Raw genomic sequence first — 14,413 nt, forward strand, 5'->3', positions numbered from 1 at the left:
ACATTTTGGAGTAGATTATCAACGCAACCCAGTTATGAGAAATAATAAATCTCCCTGCCCCAGGAATATCCTTCTTTAAAAAACAAACACACACAGAGAGAAAAAGAAAGGTTCACTGGGAACTTTGAGAAAGTAGAAACATTATCAGCAACTCAGTTTCCTGTCTTAAAAATGTCAAGTTGGTACAGCATGACCAAGAAGATAATGACCAATAATCACGACCAAACAATTCCCCAGACAAGGCCTTTGTCAACACACACCAGGAAACCATCACAGTTGGCACCAGTCTGTGGTCCCAAATTCTAGTTATCTTAAACCACCTCCAAGCTGGAAGCTTTTCTGAAGAAAGAGGTCTATTATTAGAAGAGCTGGGGATGTCCAGTTGAAAAGTATAACTATAAAATTTTATGTTATGTTAGCCTAAATAAAACCTACCTGTTACTCCATGTCTAATTCTGAATCTTTCAAAGGGAGAAAATAAAAACTTTCTCAAAAAAGGAAGTTGGATGCATTTTGGGACTTACTCATGGTTCTTAAAATCTCTCAGCACCCCAATTTCTACAAATTTCAAAATATCCTTGGATTTGAAGGTATCTCTATACAACATGTACCTTTTCAGCCCTTCCACCTTGCTTCTATTAAAAATACACACAACCCTTCAGAAAGCCCTGAAAAAACCACCACCGACAGTGTATTAACACAAACACGTGCAACATGGGCATTATCTTTCTGAGATACTCCTCAAGGTTCTGTAAGTCCCACACATCATGATATTTAGGATGACGTTCCAATGCATCTTGCTTGTTTAGCAACTTTATTGGTTCCTCAAACTCAAAAATCTCAAATTTTGTTTAGATTTTTCATTAGATCAGCAGGACAATAAATGTACTCTGGGATTTCTTCTTTAAGAAAAGGCAGAAAGAAACTTACAGGTAACTAAATACCCAGAAACTCAGAGAGAAGGAAAAAATTCTTTAAGCCAGTAATTTTATCAAAATTATGATCATTACAAACAGCTATTTCTTTAAAGAGACCTACTGACCAAGAGGAATTCTTTAAAGGGTTGAGTAGAACATGTGTTTACTGTAATCAGGCCATAGGATTCTGCAGACTCCCCCCCCCCCCCGCCAAAAGGGCCTCCTCAGCATCTGGTACGCTGGGTTTTGTGCATCTGATCATGGCAGAGCCTCTTCTTAAACCATTGCTCAAACATATGTGAGTCAACTCAACAAATGTTTGGTGAACACTAAGGAAAACTATTCACGTACAACATGCTTTCTCTCAGAAATTCCACATAGTTCTCAGTATATCAGCTGGTACCTATATATTTAATATAAGGTATAAAATTATTTTATTCCCATTTTATACACAGGGAAGTCAAATGAGGACAGGTTAAATTATTTCAGTAAGGTCACAGAGTAAGTCACCACAATTTAAAAAACAAAACAAAATATAAAACTCTGTTCTGGTTTAGACTTACTATGCCCTTTGTATTTACCGTTCCATGTGTCCTGTCCATTTTGTCCCCTCCAATCCTATCCGTTACGACCCATCCCACACGTTCATGTCATCCATCACCAACCTTTGCATTAACCACCCCTTGAGCACCTACTTGTTCCAAGCACTGTGTCAGGCACTGTGCTGAACACGGTGCTGAATACAAAGACGAAGGAGACATGGAGAGGTTAAAACCTAGAGGGCTGGGGCACCTGGGTGGCTCAGTCGTTAAGCGTCTGCCTTCGGCTCAGGTCATGATCCCAGGGTCCTGGGATCGAGCCCCTCATCGGGCTCCCTGCTCGGCGGGAAGCCTGCTTCTCCCTCTCCCACTCCCCCTGCTTGTGTTCCCTCTCTTGCTGTGTCTCTCTCTGTCAAATAAATAAAATATTAAAAAAAAAAAAAACAAAAAACCTAGAGGACTTATACTCTTCCTATGAGCCAGGCGATTTAAGATAATTTACATAAAGGACAAATGATTTTGAGGACTTTTCCAGGAAGGACATGTTTTCCATAATCATATTACATAGGTTTAAAAATCTTAAGTATGAAAAACTAGGAGCAGAACAAGATTTAAAAACACAGCAACCTCCTGCATGGAGCACTGGGTGTTATGCACAAACAATGAATCATGGAACACTACATCTAAAACTAGTGATGTAATGTATGGTGATTAACATAACAATAAAAAATTAAAAAAAAAAAACACAGCAACCTCTGCCATTCTCATTTCTCTAGCTCTACAATCACATTTCTAGGTTTCAATTCACGTGTCAAGGGAGATAGCAGTCATACTAAGCAGAACTGATATCTAGAGTTTTACACCATGGTTTAAAATATGGGGAAGGTATATATATTATCCATCTGCAATATTTTATTTTTTTTATTTTTATTTTTTTAAAAATTTTATTTATTTATTTATTTGACAGAGAGAGACACAGCCAGAGAGGGAACACAAGCAGGGGCAGTGGGAGAGGAAGAAGCAGGCTTCCCGCGGAGCAGGGAGCCCGATGCGGGGCTCGATCCCAGGACCCTAGGACTATGACCTGAGCCGAAGGCAGATGCTTAAGGACTGAGCCACCCAGGCGCCCCTGCAATATTTTAAAAAATTTTTAAAAATAAGCCAGAATTTATTTAAATCTATTTAAATAAATGAGCTATCTAGATTTTAATATCCTACAAGGAAAATAAAACACATTTCATTCAACTATGAATCTTTTGATAATGAAGCAGCTCATAAGTCTGTTTCAACAATGGTAAAAACATGGCAAACACTAGAAACATCTAGAAGCCGTCATATAGTAGATGCGTGGAGATTTCCACTTTACATGACTCCACACCTACCGTAGTGTCATTGCTGGTAACGTAAACCAGGACATCAGAGGAGTTCCTGCCATTGATGTATCGGTAGCAGTTCCAGACACAGCTAATCAAGTAACCCTGTAAGTAAATAGTGATTATTAGGCCTTTCACTTCCAAACTTCAGACAATTTTAAGTCCCTCCCCCCCACCACAGAGAAAACCTTATTACAGAACTTTTATTTACTAACTTGTAAGTGCACATAGTAACTCTACTAAATCAAGAAGTCTTTACAATTACAAATGCTGGGTATAGTAACTTTCTGGGAAAGGGTGCTGCTGTAGCTTATTCTATCACAACCCCCCCTCCCAGAAGGTAGGTGGTGGTGGAGGGGACAGGGGAGAGCAGGAGAATCTCTGAGAAAAGGTAGTTGGAAGGAGCAATCGCCACAAACGTCTGCTGCCCTCAGTGTCACAGATCGATCCATGTATTAACCCATTTCTCATCACATTTTAACTCTCTGTCTTGGGGATTTTTATTCTACATGATTACATATGATTAAACAAATCATATTCAAGTTAATTTTTTCAAAAACATTCACAGCATATAAATTTGCTTCGTGGTCAATAAAATTCACTAAAACATCTCCATCTTCATAATGAAATATCCAAAAAGGTCATTACAATTAATGTCCAGAACAAAGCCACGCCAGGGGTAAAGCAGGAGTTCGGGGGAGACGTGCAGACTGAGAAGCTTGCACTTCCACTCCGATCACCTGGGACCGGATTAGAAGCAGAGGACCACAAAATCCCTTTCCAGCTTTACAATGTTTTGATCAAAAAATGAAAAGATGTGGAGAAATTGGAACCCTCGTACGCTGCAGGTGGGAATGTGAAATGACGCAGCCGCTTTGAACAACAGTCGGGTGGTTCCTCAAAAGGTTAAAGAGTGACCATATGACCCAGCAGTTCCACTCCTCGGTATATGCCCAAGAGGAATGAAAACATGTGTCCACACAAACTCTTGTACACGAATGTTCACAGCAGAGTCATTCCTAATAGCCAGAGAGTGGAAGCAACCCAAATGCTCACCAACTGATGATTAGGTAGACAAAATGCGGTACAGTCATGCAGTGGAATATCATTCAGCCATAAAAAGGAAAGAAATCCTGATACATGCTACCACACGGATGAACCCTGAAAATATGCTGAGTCAAAAGAAGTCAGTCACAGGGGGCCGCGTACTGTATAATTCTATTCATATGAAATGTCCCGAGCAGGCTAATCTACAGAGACAGAAAGTAGATTAGTAGTTGCCAGGGGTCAGGGATCTGGGGGTTATGAAGGTGAGGATGAATGGCAAGTGATAAAAATGTCCTAAAGTTACATTGTTTAACCACAGAGCTGGGTTCACACAACTCTGTTAATATACTAAAAACCATTGAATTGTACCCTTTAAGCGGGTGAATTTTATGATATGTGAATTATATCGCAACAAAGTTGTTTTATAACAAAGAAGACATCTAAGGACAAAAGGAGTGCTTGCCAACATTTCTTGGAAGACTGAGGTAAAATATTCCGTCGTATACTCAGAATGCTGTCTTAAGCTGCATTCGTACTTGACGGTGATTATTTCTTACACTTATATGTTCTGTGATGATGTGAAGATGAAAATGTATAATGCTACTTTATGAAATATTTCTGGACGGCAATAATCTGAAACCAGGTATCCACAATGAGAGAGAGAGAGATAGGAAGGGCGTATTTCTTAAACAATGCACACAATATTTTCATTTTATTCAAATCTTCAGTTTACTCAATAATGCCATCGTTTCTTTAGTGAGAAAACAAAAGCCTTAGACTTTTTGAGAACTCTAATACAAATGAAAAAGAATGTTTGGACATATTCATTATGTGTTCTGTAAGAAGACTATACTCATGCATTATTTTAGCAGTGAGCAGTAGCTACTCTTTGAGGCCGGGTGAGACCTCTGCAAGGACACGTCAACAACGTGAAGGTTAAACAGCAGAGGGGAAGCACCTGGGGGCGGGGGCTTCACAAGCCCAGGCAGCATTCTCGAGGGCCCCCGGCAGCACCCCAGCATTCGCTTACTGAACACTGCAAAGGGGGAAAAAACCCTCTGGCCTATTGTCTCTAAAAACCCAATAACTTACTTCAATGACCTTATTTCTCTCTTAACATTTCTGTCATTCAATTTCAAGAGAATTAAATATTTAGTATGTTTCCCAAATAAATGTGCAGTAGCAAATCGTATCATCATCAATTTGCAGAGCGAGGGGTAAGCATTGCTCCCTTTGTGGTCTTGGGACAGACTGAAATGGACACATGTCCTGGTTTGGGCTCCTAGGGAACCCATGTGATGATAAACTTTATTAAACAGTGAATTTAGGTCGTGAGAGCCACTAATCAGGTAAACTGATATATGAAATCACAACATGTAGACTCATATTTATTTAAATGGATAATCACCGAGTCTCCACGTGCAAAGCATCAGCTTAATGCTAGGAGGATGATAAAACTGAAGGCACAGTCTACATTCTCAAGGAAATGCAGTCTAGTTAGTAAATAGATATGTAAGTAATGAAATACTAAGACAAGGACACATTTCCCACAGGCTGGAGATAGATTTGTATCGTGTCTTTCATTAGATCATTATGATAATTAAGTGTTTTGCAATTTATAAAAGCACCAAAGGGCAGAGACTGTTCTTATTCACAACTAAACCTAAGTAACCTAGAATAGGGCCTGGCACATGGGAGACCCTTAATAAATATTTACTGAAAAAAATGAATGGATGATACATCTTCCCATCCATTAGTACACTTAAACTCACAGTCACCCACAGAATGTTTTCTTAACCATTATTGCTGGTTATTAAATGAAGAAACCAAAGCTCTTGCCACATAGACTGAAATAGCAGTGAGAGAAGCTAAATCTGACTCAACATCTCAAGGTAAAGCATTTCTAATACAAAGGAAAATGCCTACAAAGTTAAAATGCCTTCAAGAGCACTAGGAGGTTCTAGCTTCTGAGCTCCTGGTAATGGCAGAAAGTAGCTTGGTCAGACTAACCTTCCTATAGGTAAAAATGATAAAATCTGGAATAAGATACACACACGATTTGAAAGCATGGGGGAGGGACCAAAACAGGCAGAAATTAAAGAAGAGCCTGCCTTTGAAAGACAGATTTCCAGGAGTAGGGGTTTGAGAGTTTGCAACCTTTTGCCAGGTTAGGCAAGGGACAATATTCAGGGCTGATGGAGCAGCCAGAAGGTTGGGGTGGGAAGAGTAGAACTGTAGAGGCGGGGAGCCTCGACATCCGTGTATAAAATCTGCTCAAATCTCGAGCACTAAACAAGACATGCAATATCAACATATTCAGTTCAAACGACTCCCAATGGATTATTATTATTTTTTTAAAGATTTTATTTATTTATTTGACAGAGAGATCGCGAGAGCAGGAACACAAGCAGGGGGAGTGGGAGAGGGAGAAGCAGGCTTCCCACTGAGCAGGGAGCCCGATGCGGGGCTCGATCCCAGGACCCCGGGATCATGACCTGAGCCAAAGGCAGACACTTAACGACTGAGTTACCCAGGCACCCGGATCATTTTCCCTTTACTCCTCTTCATCATATTACTTGCTTGAAAAGACTATTCTCTCTAAATGCAGCTTCTTCAAGCTTATCGAGGCTTGATTGTTTAAAAATGGGTAATTTTATGCCAAAATAAAGAAATGAAAAGATGAAATGATGTTAAGAATTAAAAGTTCAAAGTCTAGTAATGATTTAGAAATTTTCTACTTCCTAGTAGCACACAAGCACAAAGTATAGTGATGTTTTTATCATCAGGTTTGCAAAGATGAAAAAGAAGAGGCAGCACTCAATTGTTGAGGGGGTGGCAAATGGTGCTCACGGAGTGTCAGTCACCTAATTTGGGGGGAGACCAATCTGACATCCTATCAAAAGCCCTCCAATTACGCAAACCCTCTAATTTTAGGAAATGCGTCTTGAAGAAATAAATACATAAGTACATGAAAGATGTAGTAAAAAAACGTTGTAGCACTATTAAGTGAAAAAGGAGAAACTGTCTTAATGTCCAGCAATAAGTTATTTATTAAATATTAGTAAATTCATATACTAGATTGTTAGAGAACACGGTTCAGAATATATTAACATTTTAAAAACAAATTACAGAAGACTGTGCACACAGACACTGTAATGGTACTGCAGTATATAACTTACTACCCAATGTATAACGTTAGTGTATTCCCCTCCAAATGGATTTTGGAATAACCCTTGGTTGGCCTGTGAAAGCGTGGTACTGTTTCCCTCTCATACAGATAAGAGAAGAAACAGAAGTGTTAGGAAATCAAAAAGCAGTTCAGAAATCTAAAGCAAGGTAAAGAACTGACACAAGTTTGCTTACTTCCTTAGCATTCGTGAATACATTGAACAATATTTAGGCCATAAGTAAAATCTGCATGCTTACCTTAAAAGTCAAGATAATGCTGATAAACAGAAGAATAATAAGGACCAAACAGGTAGGATTCACGGACATGATATCATCTCTGTAGGGAAAATTAGGAGGCTGCAAATAAAAAGTGCCTTGTTAGCAAATTTCATTAATCATTCCAGACTAGATTCCTTAGGCATTAACCAGATGTGCTTATTAAAAAGCAATTAGTTAAAGCAGATAGTTATTATTTAAGACCACTACAAACTTTCTAGCTCACCTCTAATGAAAAAATGACAAATGGTGTGTGGAGAAAGGCCGGTGTGCTCGTAACTCAGGCAATGACTCGTGAAAAGAAAAATCAGAGGAAGATTCGTGAGGCCTGAAAATGTAACTTTGCCCTCCTTATTGTACAAAAAGTTAGAAGTCAGTAGTTCTCTATCCACCTGTGACATTGAGATTCTCTGCAAATGGTGGACCACTCTAAAGGGCTTGCACAGGGCAAGGAGGAAAAACCTATTAAAATACTGTCTTATTTATACAAAGCACTTTTGCTGATGTTACTTCTCCTCAAGGAACAGAATCTTTTACACTAGTAGGTATTTATAGCATTAAAAAAAAAAAAGATCAAGTCCTACCATCTGGCCATATTGATTAACTACCAGATCAAAGGAAACCTTTTTAAGGAGGATCACAACCGGCTCCTAGGATTGGGACTGCCCGCACAGCACTTTGGAAGCCCTCCACCTCCCTGGCCTGGGGCAGGATGCATGGACAGAAGCCCTGGCGGCCACGTCCCCCTTATCTCTTCCTCATCATCCAATACCATGGGTTTGGATTCCACATTAGCAGTATTCTGAGACACAACAAAGAGGTTCCAAATGTTAAAGGAGAATATAAAGAAACTCTTCCCCATGGTGAACATCACCCAGTGGTTTTCAGTCTCCTTTCCACTTGGGGCAAAAAACCCAAGAAATAAAATCTGAGTCATTCTTTGTGATCAGCTCACGAGACTGGTTCCTCCCCTTAGAGGCTGGAAGGGTTTGTATATGCTAATCTTATAGGTAAGAATAAAACAACTTGGTGTCAATTTGTAAGACCGACACGAAATCATACTGTTTATAAAAAAAAGGATTAAAGTGGAAGTACGTGACTCCTTCCACAAAGGTCTTCACACTCCTTCCCCCAGAAAAGTGAACACGGCTTCTACATCAAGAGCTATAAAACACACGACCCCACATGAACAGAACAGGCATTCGAGTGAAGTGGGTGCCGTCCCTCCAGACTCCTAGACAGCAGCTTGTCAGCGGGGCCTCGCCGTCTACGGAGCTTTACCGTTGTCCTTAGGCACCATGATCATCCGTGGGCCTCACCCCTTCAGCTCAGACTGATCTCTGAGTAGAACATACTGAAGACATTCACTTGGATGATTTGGTTTGTAATTACAAATAAAAGTAGATGGTGATTTTTTTTTTTTTTGCTGATACTATGCTTACTGTCGGCATCACCAACATTATCATTTTACCACTGGTGGCTCTACAGCAAATGAGAACGAAGTGACTGAGCAGTGTGGGGTACGGCAGAAAGTCGACGTAGTATTCTTAGTGTTCTAAAGGCTGGCCTGCATGTTACATGCTTTCTGCTTCTTCTAAGTCTCTGCAATACACGTGATGGAGCAAACAACACAATCTTCAGGGGGTCACAGGGCTGCCACAGGGCTTGTCTTAGCGTCTCCTTACTCAGCACCACCCTTTCCTGGCCCCTCACGTGACGGGCTACGGGGAGGTCATGTTTCCTCCACACTGCCAAGGTTGATTGGAGGAGCCCGGCACTGGGTCATCATTACAGAATAAAAAGACAAGCCCTTAAAGACAGAGGTAATTCTACAAACTGCTCGTCGCATAGAAACCCTCTCATGCAGAAACACTCAAGCTCTACCATGGGAGAGAATATATACGATTAGCACATGGGAAATACACATTTTTTCTTGACACTATAGGCTACCAAAACATGCTCCTGTTTTCTAAAGCAAAGAGAAGCTGTTACTAACAGCTTAAGAATGACAACCATAATGGGGACAACTGAACACTTTTAAGGAGCAAAAAACACTAGAGGCTTCTCGGTCTGCTTTTCTAGGTCTGCTGAGTACTGGTATGTGATTTGGGCATGCCAGCCATAAGATCACAAACTCCTGCTGCCACATTTCCTTCCCTCCCTCCCCCCACCCCTCCATCTCCCTCTTTTCCACTGAACTTCTTGGCCTCCGCTGTCACATCAAATCTCCAGCCTTGAATCTCCCGTCCCAGAAAAACCCTGCTCCTTCCCCAAGCTCAAACAATGCAAACCTCCAAAGAGTGAACATTCTCTCCCTTTAAAACATGCTAAGATTTTGAAGAAATTAAATGTTAAGGCACACTCACAATTTTAAAAATAAAGGTGAAAAATGTAAAGGCGCACAAGTATTACACCCTCCACCAGCTTCTGAATATCCAGTTATCCACATTCGCTCAGATGGTCACAAAGAACATTTAACAGAAAACGAGTCCCAAAAAGATGCTTGACGAAGAAAGGGGTTCTATGGTCAAATAAGTTCGGGAACCAGTGTATAGTACATTTCCATTTCTCCCGTACAAGAGCAGAGGCAAAAAAAAAATGATCCTTTGCTGATAACTGAGCAAACTACATTTTACAAAAATAAGAATTAGTAACTAGCTTATAATTTACATAGGTGAATCTAATACAGTCATCGCAACCCCCCATTTATCAACCTCAGGAGGTTATGTTGTCCCAAAAAGCATTCTAAGAAACCAAAAATCTTAAAGATGACACTCAGAAATCTCTAATCAGTAACTCTGATCCAAGTGGAAAAAGCCACAAATTCGTGTGTGTGCGTGTGTATGTCGAGACTAGATCCTGAAGGGAACAGTGATGGGGAAGGCCACATACCAGCTGTCGTATGTATTCCTGAATGGAGTTTGGATAAACAAGCACAGTGACGGCAACCAAGGTGTTGAGGGCGAAATCAAAGATCTGGTAACAGAAGAACGGGATGATCCAGGCAGCGCGTTGCTAAATATGAGAGAAAACATGATGTTAATGTGTTCAGTATCATCTTACTTTTTTCCCAACTCAGACAAATCCTTTCTTCATCTGAAGGGAAGTGGAGGACAAGACATTCGATAAGCCAGGTCATGACAACTGGTAAACCACACAGAGGTGGTCAACCAACAAGCCTCTGTGAGCATTCCTGAGACTACAGCACTGGCTTTCCACAGAACATTAATATGAGATTTAAACTTCCAAAGGCTCTTATAGGAACTGAGAATCATCACTTCTTCCTTCTCACAAGCAGCTGCCCAGGTTACAAGTGTAAGGGACCAAGGAGAGGGCCCAGCCCCCTATTTCAAAGCCGCTTACCTTATAAGCTCCGTAAGTGGCCATGGCGCATATCAGGATCATGAGAAGAGAAATTGCAATCGCAATGCACATGTCTGACAAAGGGTTAGGAAAGAAAGAACATCAGTAGTAGATCCACTGTTTTCACAATTTTTGTCTCTCCTCAAAGGCATTTTATTTATAAACCAATTATAAGTGAGAACTTTATATTAAGTAAAACACCCAGAGCTCTTCTGGAATTTGAGAAAATAACAGCTAATGGATATAAAATGTCCAAAAGAAGTTCTCCCTAAATCATAGAAGTGTCTATAGATAACACACTGACTTGCACATAAGTTTATTTTGAAAATGGGAAAGAGATATTGGCTACAGATATTAAAAAAAAGTTTGGTCTTCTGGTCCACTGAATTAGATATATAATAAATTAGGTAGTTTTGAAACATGAGTGTCTCACTTGTATTTTATAAACTCATGTGTGTCTTGTGCCCCTATTAAAACCCTCCACTGGGGTACCAGGGTAGCTCAGTCAGTTAAGTGTCTGCCTTCGGCTCAGGTCATGATCCCAGGGTCCTGGGATCAAGTCCCGTGTCTGGCTCCCAGCTCTGCAGGTAGTCTGCTTCTCCCTCTCCCCTCCTCCCACTCATTCTCTGAGTCTTTCTGTCAAGTAAATAAATAAAATCTTAAAAAAAAGTAAAAATAAAACTCTCCACTGGTTCCCATCTCATTTAAAATAAAATATCAATTTCTTATCATAGCCTTTATGTCTGTGTTTCTTCTAGAGCATGTCTACCTCTCCAATCTCATCTCACAACTCTCTCACTTCCTACAACCCAGCCACACCACTCGGTTCCCTAAGTACAACGAGAACATCCCATCATGGGGCCTTGCATTTGCAGTTCCCACTGACTAGAGGCAACATCACTCACATTTTCACATGAGTAGCTCTGCCTTTTTAATTTTTTTAAAGATTCTATTTATTTGAGGGGGAAAGAGAGTACACACACAAGTGGGTTGGGGGGGAGGGGGCAGAGAGGGAGCCTGACCCGGGGCTCGATCCCAGGACCCTGAGATCATGACTGGAGCCAAGGCAAACGCTCAAGCTCAACCGACTGAGCCACCCAGGCACCCCTAGCTCTGCCTTTTTAATCATTCAGGCCTCAGCTCAGACATCAGCAGCTCCAACCGCTCTTCCCTGAGTATTCTAGGTAAGGCAGGACTTCCAGTTCCTCCCACGTCAGTGTCCTATTTTCTTTACAGCACATATCACTACTATCTTACTTACATCTGTTGCGTATCGTCTGTCTCCCCGTGCTAGAGGAAGCTTTCTGAGGGAAAGAACTCTCTATATCTTGTTTACTCCTACAACCCAACGTATAGAAGGGGACAGATGCCCCCACTGTAGCCACTAACAACAGGGAGGCACTGAGCACTTGCAGTGGGCTCAATCTGAATTGAGATGTGCTGTAAGATTAAAACATACTCCAGATTCAAGGACCTGGTACACACACACACAAATGTAAAATATCTCATTAATAATTTTTATGCTGATTACATGCTAAAATATTTTGGATATACTGAGCTAACTAAGGTAACTCTTGTGTCTACCTTTTTTAAATGTGGCTTCTAGGAAATTTTATTTTTATTTTTATTTTTTTTTAAAGATTTTATTTATTTATTTGACAGAGAGAGCGAGAGAGCACAAGCAGGGGGATCAGGAGAAGGAGAGGGAGAAGCAGGCTCCCCAATGAGCAGGGAGCCTGATGCGGGACTCGATCCCAGGACCCTGGGATCATGACCTGAGCCGAAGGCAGACACTTAACCATCTGAGCCACCCAGGCACCCCTAGGAAATTTTAAATTACACATGTGCTTGCACTCTATTTCTATTGAAGAGTTCTGGTCTAGAACAATGCCTATATCACAGTAGGGACGAAATGAACATTTATTCAAGAAGTCATGTTACTCTATCTTTAGAGATTCAGATTAGTGCATATGCCTGGGGTTCCAGTGTGGGGTGCTCATAGCTAAGAGAGCACAAAAACCCACACGGTAAAGGATCTGTACGATGCTGACAGCATCCGAGGCACTTCACACACACCTCATTTAGCACTCCTAACTCTGAGACAGACCGTGTTCCCACTGAGCAGACTGCAAAACTCAGCTCGGAGGTTATGTGACTTGCTGAGACAGTACTTGCATCAAAAGGCTCAAGTGTGACTAATCCTCGCTCTGGGGATTTCAGATCTCTGGCTCTTCCTGCTAAGACTCCGAAGCTTCTGCTTCAGCTTTGACTACTGACCCATGACCCAGCCTGGCCTGTCACTTCCTACAGGTATTTCTCCAAAGGAAAACATTCCACTTCTAGAACCATCCTCTCTGTATCCTCAGCTTTAGAGATGAGAGGACATTTTAAGCAGGAAGGCTACATAAAACGCAGATATATCAACAAAGACCATTTGCCATCTTAAGAAAAAAACAACACAAAGGCTCCTGAGATTAATCTACAGATTTAGTGCAATGAATTCATAATGATGCTGGTGACTATTATTAAAGGAGTGAAAATTTGATTCTCAAAAAAGAAAAAAAGATCACTTGGAGGGTGATTAGTACTAGTCAATACTTAAAAGATCATGATTTCTGGGGCATCTGGGTGGCTCAGAAGCATCTGCCTTTGGCTCAGGTCATGATCTCAGGGTCCTGGGATCGAGGAGTCTGCTTCTCCCTCTCCCTCTGCCCCTTTCCCTCTCTCATGTTCTCTCTCTGGCTTGCTCTCTCTCTCTCAAGTAAATAAAATCTTTTAAAAAAAAGATCATGATTTCTTTCAGGATATATGCATATTTTGTTGTTTTAATCCCTTTCAGAGGGATAATTTTAATGCTACATTAACTTACCTTTTACTCCTTGTGAGGGAAAAGATACCTACAAGGAAAGTTCATGTATGCCTTATAGCATTCTTGCAGGATCAGTGTGGGGGGGATAAACTTGAATGCATTTTCCATGCAAAACAAAGGCCAAGAGACTGACCTAAAGCCTCTCTGTAGGGAGGCACATATGTAAATACACATGGATGCATTCTAGTGCCTTCATTTGCATATGAAGCAATGAGGGTTATCAGATTCTTCGTTCCTACAGAAAGCTATGACCACAGTGGGATGTCCATCGTCTGCTTTTATTTTCCCCATTTATACATGTGCTTTCTTTCCTCAGTGAACTGGGCACTGTGTTATTTCATTTAATCCTTATAACAACCCTAAGAGATAAGTACTATTATCACCCCCATTTTAGATACAAAAAAGATGATTCAGAGAAGGCAAGTAACTTGCCCAAGGCTGCCCAGCTAGTAAGTGGTGGATGGGATATTCTTCCCAAGCAGTCTAACCCCCGAGTCAATACTCTCAGCCAGTATGCTACCCAGCTGGGAGGGAGGTAGATCACAGGCAGTGATGCAGGTCAAAGTGCGGGGAAAACCACACAGCCACCCTAAAAGGAGCTGGACATCAGTATGTACTTGCTATGAGCAAAACCTATTCAAACTTACAGTAATCTCTGAAACCTGCACTCAGGCAAAAGTTTATTATTTTCTTGTCTACTGAGATGGTTTCCAAATTCTGTACAAGCATATTTTATAATGAGAAAAAAATTAATTTAATGGAAGCCAGCCCATTTATAGGGTATCTTTTACTTCACAGATCTTAAAAGAGACAGACAGGTAGACAGACAAACTCAAAGCTGTATTCAAAAATTTTAACATA

The 14,413-nt window shown here is 40.8% G+C and overlaps 1 protein-coding gene across 1 annotated transcript in view; it reads right to left on the minus strand.

Annotated features, from left to right (window-relative positions):
* LAPTM4B (lysosomal protein transmembrane 4 beta) overlaps positions 1-14,413 on the minus strand; it is a 75,667-nt gene that overhangs the window by 18,233 nt on the left and 43,021 nt on the right. The window contains exons 3-6 of the mRNA XM_078072191.1: positions 10,684-10,757; positions 10,213-10,335; positions 7,303-7,401; positions 2,839-2,934 (exon numbers count right to left, since the gene is read on the minus strand). Of these exons, the coding sequence (XP_077928317.1) occupies positions 2,839-2,934; positions 7,303-7,401; positions 10,213-10,335; positions 10,684-10,757 (392 nt within the window). The remainder of the gene's footprint in view (positions 1-2,838; positions 2,935-7,302; positions 7,402-10,212; positions 10,336-10,683; positions 10,758-14,413) is intronic.

The sequence above is a fragment of the Halichoerus grypus genome, chromosome 5, assembly GCF_964656455.1.
Source record: "Halichoerus grypus chromosome 5, mHalGry1.hap1.1, whole genome shotgun sequence".
Taxonomy (NCBI): Eukaryota; Metazoa; Chordata; class Mammalia; order Carnivora; family Phocidae; genus Halichoerus; species Halichoerus grypus.